Source organism: Carcharhinus amblyrhynchos, chromosome 3, assembly GCF_965287045.1.
Source record: "Carcharhinus amblyrhynchos chromosome 3, sCarAmb.v2.hapA, whole genome shotgun sequence".
NCBI lineage: Eukaryota > Metazoa > Chordata > Chondrichthyes > Carcharhiniformes > Carcharhinidae > Carcharhinus > Carcharhinus amblyrhynchos.
The window spans coordinates 8,543,850-8,559,568 of record NC_137326.1 but is presented as its reverse complement, the minus strand read 5'-3'; the positions used below and the strand labels follow the sequence as shown (position 1 = coordinate 8,559,568).

Below are 15,719 nucleotides of genomic sequence, written 5' to 3'. Positions count from 1 at the left end.
GATGTAAAGGGAAGAGAAAGAGAAAGAAGGAGGTCACGCTACCTGGCACGTATGAACTTAGGGTTCTGTCATGGACACAGTTACTTTGGTCTCCTTATTTTGTACTTTTGTTTTGATGGCTGCATTAAAGTTCGAGTTTTTAATTTCAATACTGTTGGTGTTGTCATCCTGTGTACGTGTCAATCTGAAAGCAAATACAGCTTTCCAGTGGAGTATCAGGCCATTCTGCCCAACTGAACCGATTTGAGTTATTATTGTCACTACAGTGAAAAGTATTGTTTCTGGCACGCTATACAGACAAAGCATGCAGTTTGTACAATACATAGGGGAGAAGGAAAGGAGAGGGAGAATAATGTAGAGTTACAGTCATAGCTAGAATGGAGAAAGGGCCATTCAAAAGTCTGATAGTAACAGGGAAGAAGCTGTTCTTGAGTCGGTTGGTAACATGACCTCAGACTTTTGCATCTTTTTCCTGAGAGAAGAAGGAGAAAGAGAGAACGTCCGGGGTGTGTGGGGTCCTTAATTATGCTGGCTACTTTGCTGAGGCAGCGTGAAATGTAAACAGAGTCAATGGATGGGATGGACTGGGCTTCGTTCACAACCCTTTGTAGTTTCTTGCAGCAGAGCAGGAGCCATTCCGCACTGTGATACATCTGCAGAGGATGCTTTCTATGGTGCATCTATGAAGGTTGGTGAGAGTCGTAGCGGACTTTCCTTAGCCTCCTGCGAAAGTAGACATGTGGGTGGACTTTCTGAACTTCAGCATTCTTACTCGTCTCTGTCGACAACTGGTTGTCTCACCCTTTCTCTTCACTCTTGAACATTTATCTGGCTTCCTGCAAAATGTCCTGGTGTTGATGTTCCATCTTAGTGACTCACACCAGGCGTAGCAGTTTCTTAAACAACAAGACAAACAGGTTGCATTTTAGAAAAGTGAAATCCAAAATAGAAAAATCTTCTGAGGAGAAGGTGAGGATGTCTGAAGAAGTCACATTGACTGCGAAACATTAACTCTCTTTCTCCTCAGAAGCTGCCAGAGCGGCTGAGCTTTTTCAGCACTGTGTTTATATTTTATAAATACCCATCATTTACCAATAATTACATAAACGTGGAACTGAAAACATCCAAAGTCTCCAATTGGGAATCCAGGAGAAGGTTATTGACCAGAGAGAAGGTTTAACTGTGGAACTGTAGCACAGTGTGTGAAGAGGCAGTTTTGAAGCATTAACTCCAGCACAGTCCTGTGAGGCTGGGTATACAGATTCTATCTTGTCTGTAATCTGGGTCAGAGTGAGTGAGAAATTAAAAGAACAGAAAGTAGAATTTCCGTCCTGGAATCTCAGCACTGGATCCACTGGGCTGGAATTATTTAGCGGAACTCGCGGCTCCAGACCCGAATCTCACCCGGACCCGGATCAGAGACACACCGGGGAGAGGGGCGGGGCCGGCGGAGGGGGGGGCGGGGCCGGGGGATTTGCGACGAGGCCGATGGAAAGGGGCGGTTCCCGGGGAGGCGAGGAAAGGGGCGGGGCTCGGGGTGAAGACGAAGGGCCCGGGGGGGAGGAGGGGGGAGAAACGGCGGAAAGGGGCGGGGCCCGGAGGAGCAGGGCGGGGACGATGGAAAGGGGCGGGGCCCGGGGTGTTGGGGCGGGGACGCTGAAAAGGGGCGGGGAGAATGGGAGGGATCTATGGGATGGGGCGGGGCCCGGTGGCAGGGGGCGGGGCTCGGTGGTAGGGCTCAGGGCGCGGTGGTAGAGGGTGGGGCCATGTGGCAGGGGGCGGGGCCGATCTGGCTCTGGCTGAAGGGGACGATCCGCCGCCATTTTGTTGGCCCGGCTCCGGCTGGAAGGTGGGATTGTGGAACTTTATTGCCGAGTTCATTCCGCCCTCTGCTTTGTCGCATTCCCCTTCCCCACTGTTCACCTTCCTCACCTCTTTTCCGATTCCTCCTCACGCATCCGCTGATGACAGGACGGGAGCTTCTTATTTATCAGTGTCACAAGTGAGGCTTACGTCAACGTTGCAGTGAAGTTACTGTGAAAACCCCCTAGTCGCCATGATCCGCCGCCTGTTCGGGTACACTGAGGGAGAATTTTGCCAGTGCACCTAAGCAGCACATCTTTCAATTTGTAGGAGGAAACTGGAGCGCACCCCTCCCCCCCCCCGCCCCCGGAGGAAACCCAAACAGACATGGGGAGAACGTGCGGACTCCACGCACACGGTGACCCAAGGCCGGGAATGGAACCCAGGTCCCTGACACTGTGAGGCAGCAGTGCTAACCACTGCGACACCGTGCTCCATCCCAGGACCTGTGTCTGGCGCCCACCTTGGGTGGCGCAGGTGGAGGAACCCAATTGCCCACCAAACTGCAGCATTTACTGAACGCTGTGGACGCTGGCACCCTGAAATAGAAACTCAGATTGCCGATAATCATTTGGTCAGGCGGCAGATACGCACACACACACCATCCACAATCAGGTCCATTTCTACACATATCCCAAGGATGTCCATCTCATCTTCACCATCATCTTGCCCAGTTCTCACACTCTCTGATTTGTCACTTTCCTTGTCTGGCATCCAGTACTGGATAAGTAGAACTTTCCACAAATTAAATATTGGGAACACCTTAGGGCACCGCTGTGAAATTTCATGATACCCATTGAACTTTAACCTGGTGTTGTGAGACTTCTCACTGAGAATTTCAGCAACAGAGAGGCTGAGGCCAGAGGTGGGGACAGTGCAATGGAGACTGATTGTTCTGGTACACCTCCCAGCAACCAACCTTAAATTGGTATTCGCCAGGACCAGGGAGTAAGTAACCTGCTCACCTGGGTGTGTGGGATGGTGTTGTCACATTAGGAGACTTAAAAAGAACAGAGAACAACATTAATTTTAAAAAGGAACAAGTTTCAAAATGTTGAGTTCTAACAAACCAAGGAGTATTGCACTGTAAAGTCATTGTGAACTATGCTGTAGTACATAATGTCTCATCATTCCATCATAATGTATACCTGAGCATTAGTCATGTTGATTTTCTTCCAGTATATTCAAGGCGACAAATATATCATGTTTCTTCAGAAGGAACTCTTCAAATGCAGACAATAAAAATACAACAAAACTTATTACAACTTAAACCGATGGGCGGCACGGTGGCACTGCTGCTTCACAGCTCCAGGGACCTGGGTTTGATTCCTGGCTCGGGCCACTGTCTGTGTGAAGTTTGCACATTCTCCTCGTGTCTGCGTGGGTTTCCTCCGGGTGCTCCGGTTTCCTCCCACAGTCCAAAGATGTGCAGGTTAAGCTGATTGGCCGTGCTAAAATTGCCCCTTAGTGTCCCAGGATGTGTGGGTTAGAGGGATTAGCGGGTAAATGTATAGGGATGGGGCCTCGGTGGGATTGTGGTAGGTGCAGACTCGATGGGCCGAAGGGCCTCTTTCTGCACTGTCGGGTTCTATGTTCTAAAAGTCAAGGAAAGGGTTTAATAAAAAAACTTGAGGCCTCACCCTGAGCCATTCCAAGTTCCCCACAATTCCCAACAGGTTCTTATTTATAGTGAGTCAGCTGACCATGATATCATTTTGTAATTAGTTCCATGGTTTACTCGGTCAGCTGTCCCTTACAGCTTGTGACCGTTGGTCACATTACATCCAATACAGAGTTGTAACATACTAGGTTCTTTATTTTGGGTACTTATGATGTACAATAAAATTTGAACTGCTTTGTTTTTTTTAAAATGTAAAGCTTGTTTAAATTGTCTGATACTATATTTGTTTTCACAGATATCCTGTACTTGAATTTATCTGGCTGACTGCAACGATTAAATGGGACATTTTTAATAGAGCTCCATCTACAGCAACCTTGGACTGAAATTAGTGATGACAGGAACACAGCAGATCGAACCCATAATACAAGGAATTGACACAAGCTCCTCACACAAGGTGCAAGAGCACATTTAACAACTCAAGAGAAATTATTATCCTGAAGACTCCTGTTCAAGTGCAGCAGGGCAGTGATTGAAGTAGGAAGGAACAGCGAACAGATAAGATGCGGTGGAAGGTTTTCTCAGGACGCCATGTGTGCTTGGCGTCATGTTTTCAAGCACAGTCACATTGTCACAGCAGAAGCCAACGCGCTACATTTCATGGGGCTACCTCTTCAACTGCTCCCTCCAGGAATCTTTGCCAATTTGTGCATGAGATGATGACGGGAGCTACCTGTGTGACTCACTGGCAAAGGATATTTGAAAAGAAAGGAATATCAGAGCCACAGCATTCAAGTGAACATATAATATCCCATGTGCTTGGAGGAAAAACTGTTAAGTATCATGAAATTCAAACTCGTTGCGACTTGGGTCTTTTGAAATGCTTTTAAGTATAAAATAATTAGCTGATTATCTTAAAAGGAATAAGAATATTACAAATGTTGAGTGGATTTAAGGTTATAAAAATAACATACAGGTGACCCATAATTGTGAGAGAGTTTTGGAACAGGAGTAGGCCATTCAGCCCTGTTCCACCATTCAATTATATTGTAAGAAATAGTAGCAGAAGTAGACCATTTGGTCCATTGAACCTACTCCACTACTCAATAAGATGATGCTGATCTCGTTGTGGCCTCAACTCCACTTTCTTGACTATTTCTCTCTCTCTCTCTCCCCCCGCATAACCGTTGACTCTCTTGTTGATCAAAAATCTGCCTCTCTCAACCTTGAATTATTCAAAGACCTCCTCAACTACTGTTGGGAGAGAATTCCAAAGACCAGCGATGCCTGAAAAGAAATTTCTCCCCTCAGTTTTAAATGAGAATTCCATAATTTTTAAACTGTGACCCCCCCCCCTCTCCAATATGGAGCAACATTCTCTCAGTGTACACCCTGTAAGGCCCCCTCAGAATCAATAAAATGACCTCTCATTCTTCTAAGGCCCATCCTGTTCCGCTGTTCTTCATAAGCCCTTCATTCCATATATCATCCTAGTGAACCTTCTCTGAACTATTTCCATTGCCAGTATACCCCTCCTTAAGTCAGGAGACTAAAACTGTACACACTACTCCACATGCCATCTCGCCAATACCCTGTCTAGTTATAGCAAGACTTTCCTACATTTATACTTCAACCCCCTTTCAGTAAAGGCCAACATTCAGATTGCCACCCTGGTTATTTATTCTACTTGCGTGCTAACATTTTGTGCTGGTGATTGTGAAGCTGCCAACAACCTCTCCAGTGTCAGATTGTCAATGCTGATAAATGTCAGTGTAGTGACGTCCTGGAGCATGACATCTGTCTTCCTAATGGTCAAACCAAACCCTTTATAAGCGTGAGAATCTGTTTGCTGCTGTAGGTGTTTCTCAGTGTGGAATGTCAGTTCAGCCTTGTCAATGTAGAGCAGTTCTCTGATGAGAACATGGGTCACCATTGTCTTGGATCCCAGGCCCTTAGCTGCCATTCTTTACATGAATCAAGTTGTGTTTGTCACTGCTAACTGCTGTCTTCTGTGTTGTGTTAACGCTCTGCACTGATACTGGGGTGTCCTCTCCAGGCATAATTTATGGAGGAGACCCTAGGCTGCTCAAACATTAGCATTGCATTTGTCTGCATCCAACTCCCACCCATGTCCCAGCAGTCTCCTTTTACGGTGCCAGTTAATGGAGTGTTCCATTTAACAATTGTTTGTTACCTATTACATCTGTGATGACTTATTCAAAGTACTAACATAAAGATAACAAGTTGAATGTCCTCCTCCTGTTCTGTGTTGGAATCAGAGAATCCCTGCATTGCAGAAGGAGGCCCATCGGGTCTGCATTAACTTTTCAAAAGAGTATCTTACCCAGGCCGACACCACTGACCTATCCCTGTAAGCCCACACATCTAGCATGGCTAATCCCTGTAACCTACACATGTTTGGACACTAAGGGGCAATTTAACATGGCCAATCCATCTAACCTGCTCATCTTTGGAGTGTGGGAAGGAACCAGACACCCGGAGGAAACTCGTGCCGACACAGGGAGAAACTGCAAACTCTGCAAGTCACTCGAGGCCAGAATCGAACCTGGGTATTCTTTGATGCTATAATTATATTGCTGTAATATTGAAGTGAATTAATTTAGCAGCAATTTGTTTCCATCATATATCAATGTGGTGAATGAGCGTGGCGAGGACAATGGGGTTTATCTTTATTCAACAAACATGTTAATTTTTAAATGTTTGTCTTCTTTTCCACTACAGATTCACAGTCTTGCACGGGAGGCCCTATCTCATCCACTCACTGCAGAGCAGAAGCAGACGATCTGGAATTTGTGTTCTAAGCGCCTTCAACAGTATGATACTTAAAAAATATATTTCACAGTTCCTTTGTCATTGCCTTTTTTAAAGTAATTCACTCTCAGGACCAAGCATGCTACTCTGCATTCTGATGTTACTGATCAGATAGCCAGCACCAAGCTTTCTCACGAAGAAATTAGATATAGCTCTGTGGGTTAAAGGGACATGGAGGGAAGGCAGGATCTGGATATTGAATTTGATTATTAGCCATGATCAAAATGAATGATGGAGCAGGCTGAAAGGGCTGAATGGCCTACTCCTGCTTCTATTTCCTACGCTTACGTTAATTTCACTTTATATCCAGTAACGGGCATCACGGTGGCACAGTGATTAGCACTGCTGCCTCACAGCGCTGGGATCCCAGGTTCAATTCCAGCCTTGGGTCACTGTCTGTGCAGAGTTTGCACATTCTTCCTGTGTCTACGTGCATTTTCTCCCACAATCCAAAGATTTGCGGGTTAGATTGTTTGGCCGTACTAAGTTGACCCTAGTATCAGGGGCATTAGCAGGGTAACTGTGTGGGGTTACGGGAGTAGGGCCTGGGTGGAATTACGGTTGGTACAGACTTGATGGGCTAAATGGCCTCCTTCTGCATTGCAGGGTTTCTAACTGACCCTGTACCAAGGTAACCTGCCAGGATTCACCCAGCAGGATTTTACTGCTTTACTGTGTGGAAGCTTCTAGGCTCTTCATCACGTCTCCAAAGGACAGTTCTGGTGAAATCAGGATGTGTGCATCTGTGAAATGGAGAGAGCTGAACTCTCCTTCAGTGCAGGCCATTGATGCTCCAGAAGTGCAGTGTTACTTCTGTAGATTCCTTGCCTTTATAGCGAAACAATATTTTAGAAACTTTTGAAATGGTTTATCTTGCAGCCTATTCTCTTTTCTCCTCTAGCATGCCTGTGCAGTATGTGATCGAGGAGTGGGACTTCCGTGACCTGACCCTGAAAATGAAGCCACCGGTTTTTATTCCTAGACCAGAAACAGAGGTAACCAAATAGGTACAGTCACAAAATCACTTTGCGGGATAACATGATGATGTGTTTGTATTCCAGTTCATCGATGCATCCTGATAGCGATAAACAAATTGAGTAAAGTACGACACCACACAGGACGCAATTGCTCTTGCTCTGATCTCATTCTCACTGCTCTGCCGCCACTCTTATCCTCCCGCTGTTCTTGCTCTGCTCTCTTGGCCCTCTGCCCCTGGCCCTGATACTGTGGACAGGTTTTTCTGGCCTTGCCAGGTGTGCGGCAAGAGACAGGGCTTGAAAATCTTGATGCTGGTACTTGTTTAGCTCTTTAAAAACCTTATTAAATCCAACGAAAGGAGTCTGACTGCAAATTTATAATTGGCCTGCAGTTTCCCACAATATCGGGAGGTAGTTTAGATGGCTGAAGGCGGGCAGTCAGCAGAAGGTCAGGGTGGGTGGGGAACAGGTGCGGGGCAGCGTTCCAGACAGGCTTAGAAGCTCCATGCGGAGTGTAAGAGCAGCTGCACCTTTCCTGTAGAGGGACTTGGCTTCTCCCCTCCCTACGCAGAACTGAACTAGCCACAAGAACCATTTATCAAGTTTTAAAGATGTTGGTGAGAGCCTCTGCCTTCTTCCTTCAACAGGCTGCCGTCCTAAATTGGACAGAAAATCTGTCTCTGTTCCCATTCATGGAGTGCCTCTGTGAAAGTCCCAATGTTACCACCCCCTCAAAGGCAGCTTCCAGACCCAGAAAGAGCCTTGACTCTTTTTTCCCACACCATGGAGTGCTATTAATCTTTCATAAATATGAACAATGTTTCCCTGGCCTCTGTGACTAGTCCTATAACTGTAACCCAGCTTCTTCTGAGCTTCCTTACACTCTTGCCTTGTCTGTCGTATTCCTTTCCCCCCCCCCCCCACTCTCCAAACAATCTGGTATTAAACTGTGGCTCCACTTGGAGATGACCGTTGGTACAGTTTTACTGCAGTGCCACACGGGCTTGACTCAAAATATATGAAAGAGTCTCCCATGTAATGTGCGCTTCCTTGAAGTGAGCAGCACCATGGGAGATCTGCTAGTGCTGGTCAGACATTTGGCTATGTCAGAAATGTCACAGTTTATATTGGATTACTTCAGACTGAAGGGTGTGACAAGGCGGTTCAAGTGACATTACAAACTGGGCCAGTGAAGCTTGAGCCATTTATCAGTGTTATCTGAACTGTGAGAGAAGGTTCACCCTTGAAATACACACCAACCTTTCCTATTTATAATCTGTACATGTCGAGTTCAGGGAAACTGTTTTATTCTGTTTCCTGTTGATGGGTATGTCTTTTCCGGGCAATGTTGAAGCAAATACCAACCAGTAGCAAAGCAAGGGAATAAATAAACAACATGAAAGTGTACTATGTATCTGAACTCATCTATCAAATGATTCGTGTACTTGCATTTTTGATTTGATTTGGTTTATTGATGTTACATGTATTAATATACTGTGAAAAGTATTGTTTCTTGCGCACTATACAGATAAAGCATACCATTTATAGAGAAGGAAAGCAGAGAGTGCAGAATGTCGTGTTACAATCATAGCTAGGGTGTAGAGAAAGATCAACTTAATGCAAGATAAGTCCATTCAAAAGTCTGACAGCAGCAGGGAAGATGCAGTTCTTGAGTCGGTTGGTATGTGACCTCAGACTTTTGTATCTTTTTCCTGACAGAAGAGAGAATGCCCAGGGTGCATGGGTCCTTGATTATGAGTGTGTCCAGTCTGTGTGGGGTCCTTGATTACGCTGGCTGCTTTGCCAAGGAAAGTGTAGACAGAGTCAATGGATGGGAGGCTGCTTTGCATGATGGATTAGGCTACATTCACAACCTTTTGTTGTTTCTTGCGCACGTGGACAGAGCAGAAGCCAAAGCAAGCTGTGATACAACCAGAAAGAATGCTTTCTATGGTGCATCTGTAAATGTTGGTAGGAGCCACAGCTGACATGCCAAATTTTCTTAGTCTTCTGAGAAGTAGAGGCGTCGGTAGGCTTCCTTAATTATCCTGTCGGCATGGGTGGACCAGGGCAGGTTATTGGTGTTCTGGATTTATATTGTCATTTAAAATCCTAGGACATTCCAAGCTGTGAAGCAGTTTTTTGATGTATTGTTATTATTGTAATGTAGGAAATTCAGCCAAAAGTTTGATTGGGGTCAGTATTAGCTGGGGGACTGGTGATAAATAGCCCTGCTCTTTGAATAACACCCTGCAACCTTTTATGTCCACCTGAAAGGGAAGACGTGGTTTAACATTTTATCTGAAAGGTGGCACCTCCAACAGTGCAGCGCTCTCTCGGTACAAGCCTGACAAGCTGGGATTTTACGCTCAAGTCTCTTTGAGAGTTGCATTCCATGTTACTCTTGGAATTTCCCACATTTCCTATACTATATTGCTATTCTGTTTTTTTGAATACAGCGTCATAAAATCCCTACCCAAACAAAATCAAAGGAGAGTTATATTGGACTTGAGGGGCTAACTCTCTTTCTTCTCTGCACTGAGGTGCTGCCAGACCTGCTGAGTTTTTCCAGCATTTTCTGTTTTCATTTATAATAAAATCAATTTTGCACAGCTAGGTGTTGTTTATTCCAGGGGTTTCCAAAAACTATGGATTGCAGCACCTGTTGAGGTTGCAGGACAATCATTTGGAGATGCAAGCTCTGAGGCAGTAAAAGCGACTGTCGAGTGTTGACTCTGGACAAGATATTTATCCACCCCCCAAAATGGTTCATCAGTGGGACATCCCTTTCCCTGTCCTGATTGGTTGTCTCTTCACTGCCCTGATTGACCATTAATTTTAGTGCTTCGATTGGCTAATTGTTAACTTCCATTGATCCAGTCACAGTGGAGGGGGTACTTAGAATTCACGCTTGGGCAATCAGCGAGCTATCCCTGGGATCATCTGTGCCAAGGCTTCCATTACCCACACGTGCATGTCTTTTAGCCCCGAGGTCCCATTGGACTCTTCAAAACAGGTGTGGACTAAACAGGACAAGTCTCATCCTTCCTCTCAACATTCACATCACCATGCCTGACTCATCAATCTCCCCCACCTCCTGACCTTACTCTGGGATCAAGATTCAAATATTAAAGTGGAGTCACAATGGGAAAAAGTTAGGAAAGCATTTTTTCCCCTGCTTTATTAATATTTTAGTATACCCTGAGTGTCCACCAGATGGCTGAGTTGGCACATTATAGCTTTGAATCTCAGAATTAACGTACAAAATAGATACTTACAGTTTTGTGCATGAACGCCCATTATTCAAATTAAATTGTTTTTATCCCTGTCTCTAAGCGGTCACACTGTCTCACAGTATTATTGATCTATTTTTATTTACTCGTTGCAACTGCATGATCATTTCTCAATGGTGTTTTGAACATTCTGAATGCTATTTTACAATTTATATGCTGCTTCTCCCACCTGGCTGTCACCGTACAATTTCACATCTGCATGCTGTTTGTCCAACATTGTCAGATATATGACTCATTTGTTGTTAAGGGAGCTCTTAATTCAGCTTCCAGAATCTTGACAAATGAATTGTTCGATGGCCCTGGAATCAAGTTTTAAGCAGCAGCTAATAATCTGTCTATCTGAATAACTCTCAACCCTTACAATGGTGTTGGCTGTGGCTCAGTTGATTGCATGCTCTCCTCTGGGTCAGAAGCTTATGGGTACCGGTTCCCCAAAGAACTACAAAAGGTTGTGAATGTAGTCCAGTCCATCAAGCAAACCAGCCTCCCATCCATCGACTCTGTCTACACTTCCCACTGCCTCGGCAAAGCAGCCAGCATAATTAAGGACCCCATGTACCCCGGACATTCTGTCTTCCACCTTCTTTCTTCAGGAAAAAGATACAAAAGTCTGTTGAGACTTACCAACTGACTTCCCTGCTGTTGTCAGACTTTTGAATAGACTTACCTTGCATTACCTTTTTCCTCTGATGGAGAAATCTAGCACGAGGGGGCATGGCTTTAAATTGAGGGGGGGTAGTTATAGGATGGATGTCAGGGGTAGGTTCTTTACCCAGAGGGTGGTGAGGGATTGGAATGCCCTGCCTGCTGCAGTTGTAAATGCGCCTAGTTTGGGGGCGTTTAAGAGATCCGTGGATAGGTTTATGGACGAAAAGGGTTTGGTTTAGGTTAGTGGGTCATTGTTTTGTAACTGGTCGGCGCAACATCGTGGGCCGAAGGGCCTGTTCTGCACTGTAATGTTCTATGTTCTGTGTTTAAGTTGATCTTTCTCCACATCCTAGCTACGACTGTAACATTACATTCTGCACTCTCTCGTTTGCTTCTCTATGAATGGTATGCTTTGTGTAGCACGCAAGAAACAATATTTTTCACTGTATGTTAATGCATGTGACAGTAATAATTCAAATCAAATTCATTCCAGATTCTTGGGGCAGAATTTTACAATGCTCTGCTGACTACTTTGCAGGCAGGTGAACATGCGGGAATGTAGTATTCAGAATAGGAGAAGGCCGTTTGGCCCTTTGAACATACTCTGCCATTCAATAAGATCATGGCTGATCTGATTGTGGTTACAACTCCACTTCTCTGCCTGTTCCCTGAATCCTTATCTATCAGAAACCTATCTAACTCATACTGGAATAGATTAAATGACCTACCCACCATCTTGCTTCATAAGATAATCCCTTCATCCCAGGAATAAGTCGAGTGAGCCTTCTTTGAATTGCTTCTAATGCAATTATTTCCTTTATCAAATAAGGAGATCGAAACTGTACACGGCTCTCCAGATGTGATATCCCAAAGGCCCTGAACAGCTGCATTAAAATCTCCCTACTTTTATATTCCATTTCCCTTGCCATTTACACCATAATGCCATTTGATTTTGTAACCATTTGCTGTAACTGCATACTAACTTCTTGTGATTTCATGTACCAGGACATCCTGTTCGTTCTCCACCTCCAAATTTTGCAATTTCACTTCATTTAAACTGCTTTTCTATTCTTCCTGCCAAAGTGGACAAGTTCACATTTTTCCACATCATGCTCCACCTGCCAATTTTTTTCCCACTCCCTTAACCTATCAATATGACCCTGTGCAGACACTTTATTCAAGTCATTGAATAAAGATTTCTAATACAGATTGTAAATAGTTGAGGTCCCAGCACTGAGCCATGAGGTACTCTACTTGTTACTGCTTGGCAACCCAAAAATTATCCCTGTTCCCTGCGTCCTGTTAGCTAACCGATCCCCTTTCCATGCTAATGTGTTACCCACTACAACATGAGCTTCTCTATTATGCAGTAACCTTTGATGTGTCACCTTATCAAATGCCCATAAAATTCTTGGGTGACCTTAGTACCGCTATCCTACCTGCTGCCAATTTTATATTGGGTGGGCAAGGTCTAGGGCAGCCTGACTACCCTTGCCACCAATTAACTGATCACTCAAGGGTCATATCCCTTTTGATGTTGGTAGGAGGATTTCAGGGGCAGGTGAGGAGCCATCAGGCCTCGGATGGGAAGAGGGGCACCTTCCTCAGTGGCCCCTTTTTCATAAAAGCAAATTACTGTGGATGCTGGAGTCTGAAATTAAAAGATAAAATGTTGGAAAATCTCAGGAGGTCTAGCAGTATCTGTAAGGAGAGAAAAGAGCTGAAATTTCCAGCGTAGATGACCCTTTGTTAAAGCCCCTTTTCCATGTTGGGCCACACCCCCATCTTCCTCCCCTGCTGTTGGGAACAGCAGTAGGCCATAAAGCAGCCCAATCCTGTTAGGCACTGTTCAGTATGAATGTGGCTGATCTGCTTCCTATCTCCTTCCAACTGCCTTGCCTCCGTGTCTCTTAATATCCTTGGCTATCAATCTCAGGTTTAAACATATTCATTGAGTTAGCATTGGATCACATTTTATAAGGAAGAGTGCAGTCGAAAGGAAGAGCTAGGGTGGATGTATTAGGGTGGTAGGAGAGGATGGAGGTAGTGAGAATGACATGGGAGATGTTGTGAGGGAAGAGAGGATATGGGAGAAACTGTGAACTTCTGGGAGAAGGGATGGGATGGAGGCTGGAGTGCGGCAGGATTTACCCCATATCCCAGATGTTGCTCCTGTCCCTGGCGCAGCCCACCATGACACCACCGCCTTCAATAAAAATAAAGAAAGAATGAAAAGGCAAAAAATAAGCAGAAGAAGACAGAGTTAGGCAGGAAGGGGGTTTAGAAAGAGAGCAGGAAGAGAATGAGAGTCAGAAACAGACCAGAAAAGATACAGCAAACATATAAGAGAGACCATATTCTTTTACTTATTATCTACAGTGCCAGTGAACATTATTCAATGTGTATTTTGAGGATACTACCTTGAGCTTTATAGTATACGTGGAATAATTTTGCTTTTGTATTTTCATTTCTGTCAATACATTCAATGAATGGTTTCAGCTGTAATATTGGGCTTAGTACACAATGTTTCCACATTGGTTAAACTGGAAGTATAATAATAATCCTACGCACAATTCCAGTGTGTGCAGTATCCTGTAACCAAAGTCTTGAAACAGATATCATGGTTGCAAGTTCAGAAAGGGTAAAAGACAGATTTCAAATCCTATGGGAGGCAGAGCTCTTCAGAACATTTTTCTCAGAATCTGGGCAAGAAACAGTTTTGGAAAACAAAACATTTTGAAAAATTAGATAATTTGTTCTCATGGATGCTGAAATCTGAAACAAAAACAGAAAGTATTGGAGAAACTCAAAGGGTCTGACAGCATCTGTGGAGAGAGAATAGAGCCAGTGTTTCAACCTGCAGAGTTTCATAGAATCCCTACAGTGCAGAAGGAGGCCATTTAGCCCATCGAGTCTGCACCTGACCACCATCCCACCCAGGCCCAATCCCCATAACCCCATGCATTTACCTTGCTGTCCCCCGACACTAAGGGAGAATTTAGCATGGCCAATCCACCTAACCCGCACATCTTTGGACTGTGGGAAGAAACCAAAGCACCCAGAGGAAACCTATGCAGAGACAGGGAGAATGTGCAGGCTACACGCAGACAGTGACCCAAGTCAGGAATCGAACCCAGGTCCCTGGCATGTGTGGCATACGAATGCTAAACACTGTGCCGACCTCCAGCTGTTTCTCCAGCGTTTTCTGTTTTTGTTTCATTTCGAGTAATTATTTTAAATTTGGAGATATATTACTCACTTCTGACAGATCGTAAACTTCATTTCAGTTTGTCTGTTTATGGCAACTTGCAGCTTGTTTGGTTAATATTGATGCTGGCCAGCACAATGGCACAGTGATTAGCATGGCTGCCTCACAGCACCAGAGATCCGGGGTCAATTCTGGCCTTGGGTCACTGTGTGGAATTTGCATGTTCTTCCACGTCTGCGTGGGTTTCCTCTAATTTCATCCCATTCTCCAAAGATGTGTGGGTTAGATTGATTGGCCAGGCTAAGTTGCCACTTAGTGTCTGGGGTAAAGCAGGTAAATAAATGGGGTTACAGGGGTGGGGCTTGAGTGGGATTGTTGTCTGTGCAGGTTCAAGGAGCCGAATAGCTGGCTGAGCAGGGAAGACTGAGGGGTGACCTGATCAAGATGTACAAGATTATAAGGGACATTGTCAGAGTGGATAAGTAACAAATGTTCCCCTTAGTTGAAGGGTCAGTCACGAGGGGACATAGGTTCAAGGTGAGGAGCAGGAGGTTTAGAGGGAATGTAAGGAAAAACTTTTTTATCGAGAGGGTAGTGAAGATCTGGAATGCACTGTCTGAGAGAGTGGTAGAGACGGGTTACCTCACATCCTTTAAAAAGCACTTGCCTTGTGACTGACCCTTCAACTAAGAGGAACAGCTGCTCCTTATCCAGTCTTGTCCCTTTTAATCTTGTACACTTCGATCAGGCTGCCCACTCAGTCTTCTCTGCTCAAGAAGGAGGCCATTCGGCCCATTGAATCTGCACTGACAACAATCCCACTCAAACCCCATCCCTGTAACCCCACGTATTTATCTTGCTGTACCCCAGACACTGAGTGGCAACTTAGCACGGCCAATCATAACAGTCAGGGCTATGGGCCAAGTGCTGGCAGATGGGTTTAGGTGGGAGTTCAGCTATTTCTGTGTCGGTGCAGACTCAGTGGGCCGAAGGGCCTTTTCTGCACCACGTGATTCTATGATAATTTAGTCATTAAAATGCTGATAAAATGAGAAACAGTTGAAGCAGAAGTAGATCACTGCAGGTTGATCATTGATGATTGTGCTGTAGTCTTTTACACGGGTCCTGGTTTTGAGATGAACAAGTTTAACTAACTCAGCTGCATTAAGTGATGTTGGTTTGTACAAAGGCGCCTTTCGTCTCATTTTGTCCCCCATTGTAAACTGTCACTTCCATCAATGATGGTGCATTGGGGGGTGGGGGTCACTACCTTTCCCCTT

General features: G+C 44.9%; 1 protein-coding gene across 1 annotated transcript in view; it reads left to right on the top strand.

The window, feature by feature from the left end:
• Positions 1 to 1,778: 1,778 nt before the first annotated feature.
• Positions 1,779 to 15,719, top strand: part of hemk1 (HemK methyltransferase family member 1) — a 112,381-nt gene continuing 98,440 nt past the window's right edge. Inside the window, exons 1-4 of the mRNA XM_080218727.1 lie at positions 1,779 to 1,849; positions 3,780 to 4,314; positions 6,224 to 6,315; positions 7,215 to 7,308. Of these exons, the coding sequence (XP_080074853.1) occupies positions 4,045 to 4,314; positions 6,224 to 6,315; positions 7,215 to 7,308 (456 nt within the window). The 5' untranslated portion in view covers positions 1,779 to 1,849; positions 3,780 to 4,044. The remainder of the gene's footprint in view (positions 1,850 to 3,779; positions 4,315 to 6,223; positions 6,316 to 7,214; positions 7,309 to 15,719) is intronic.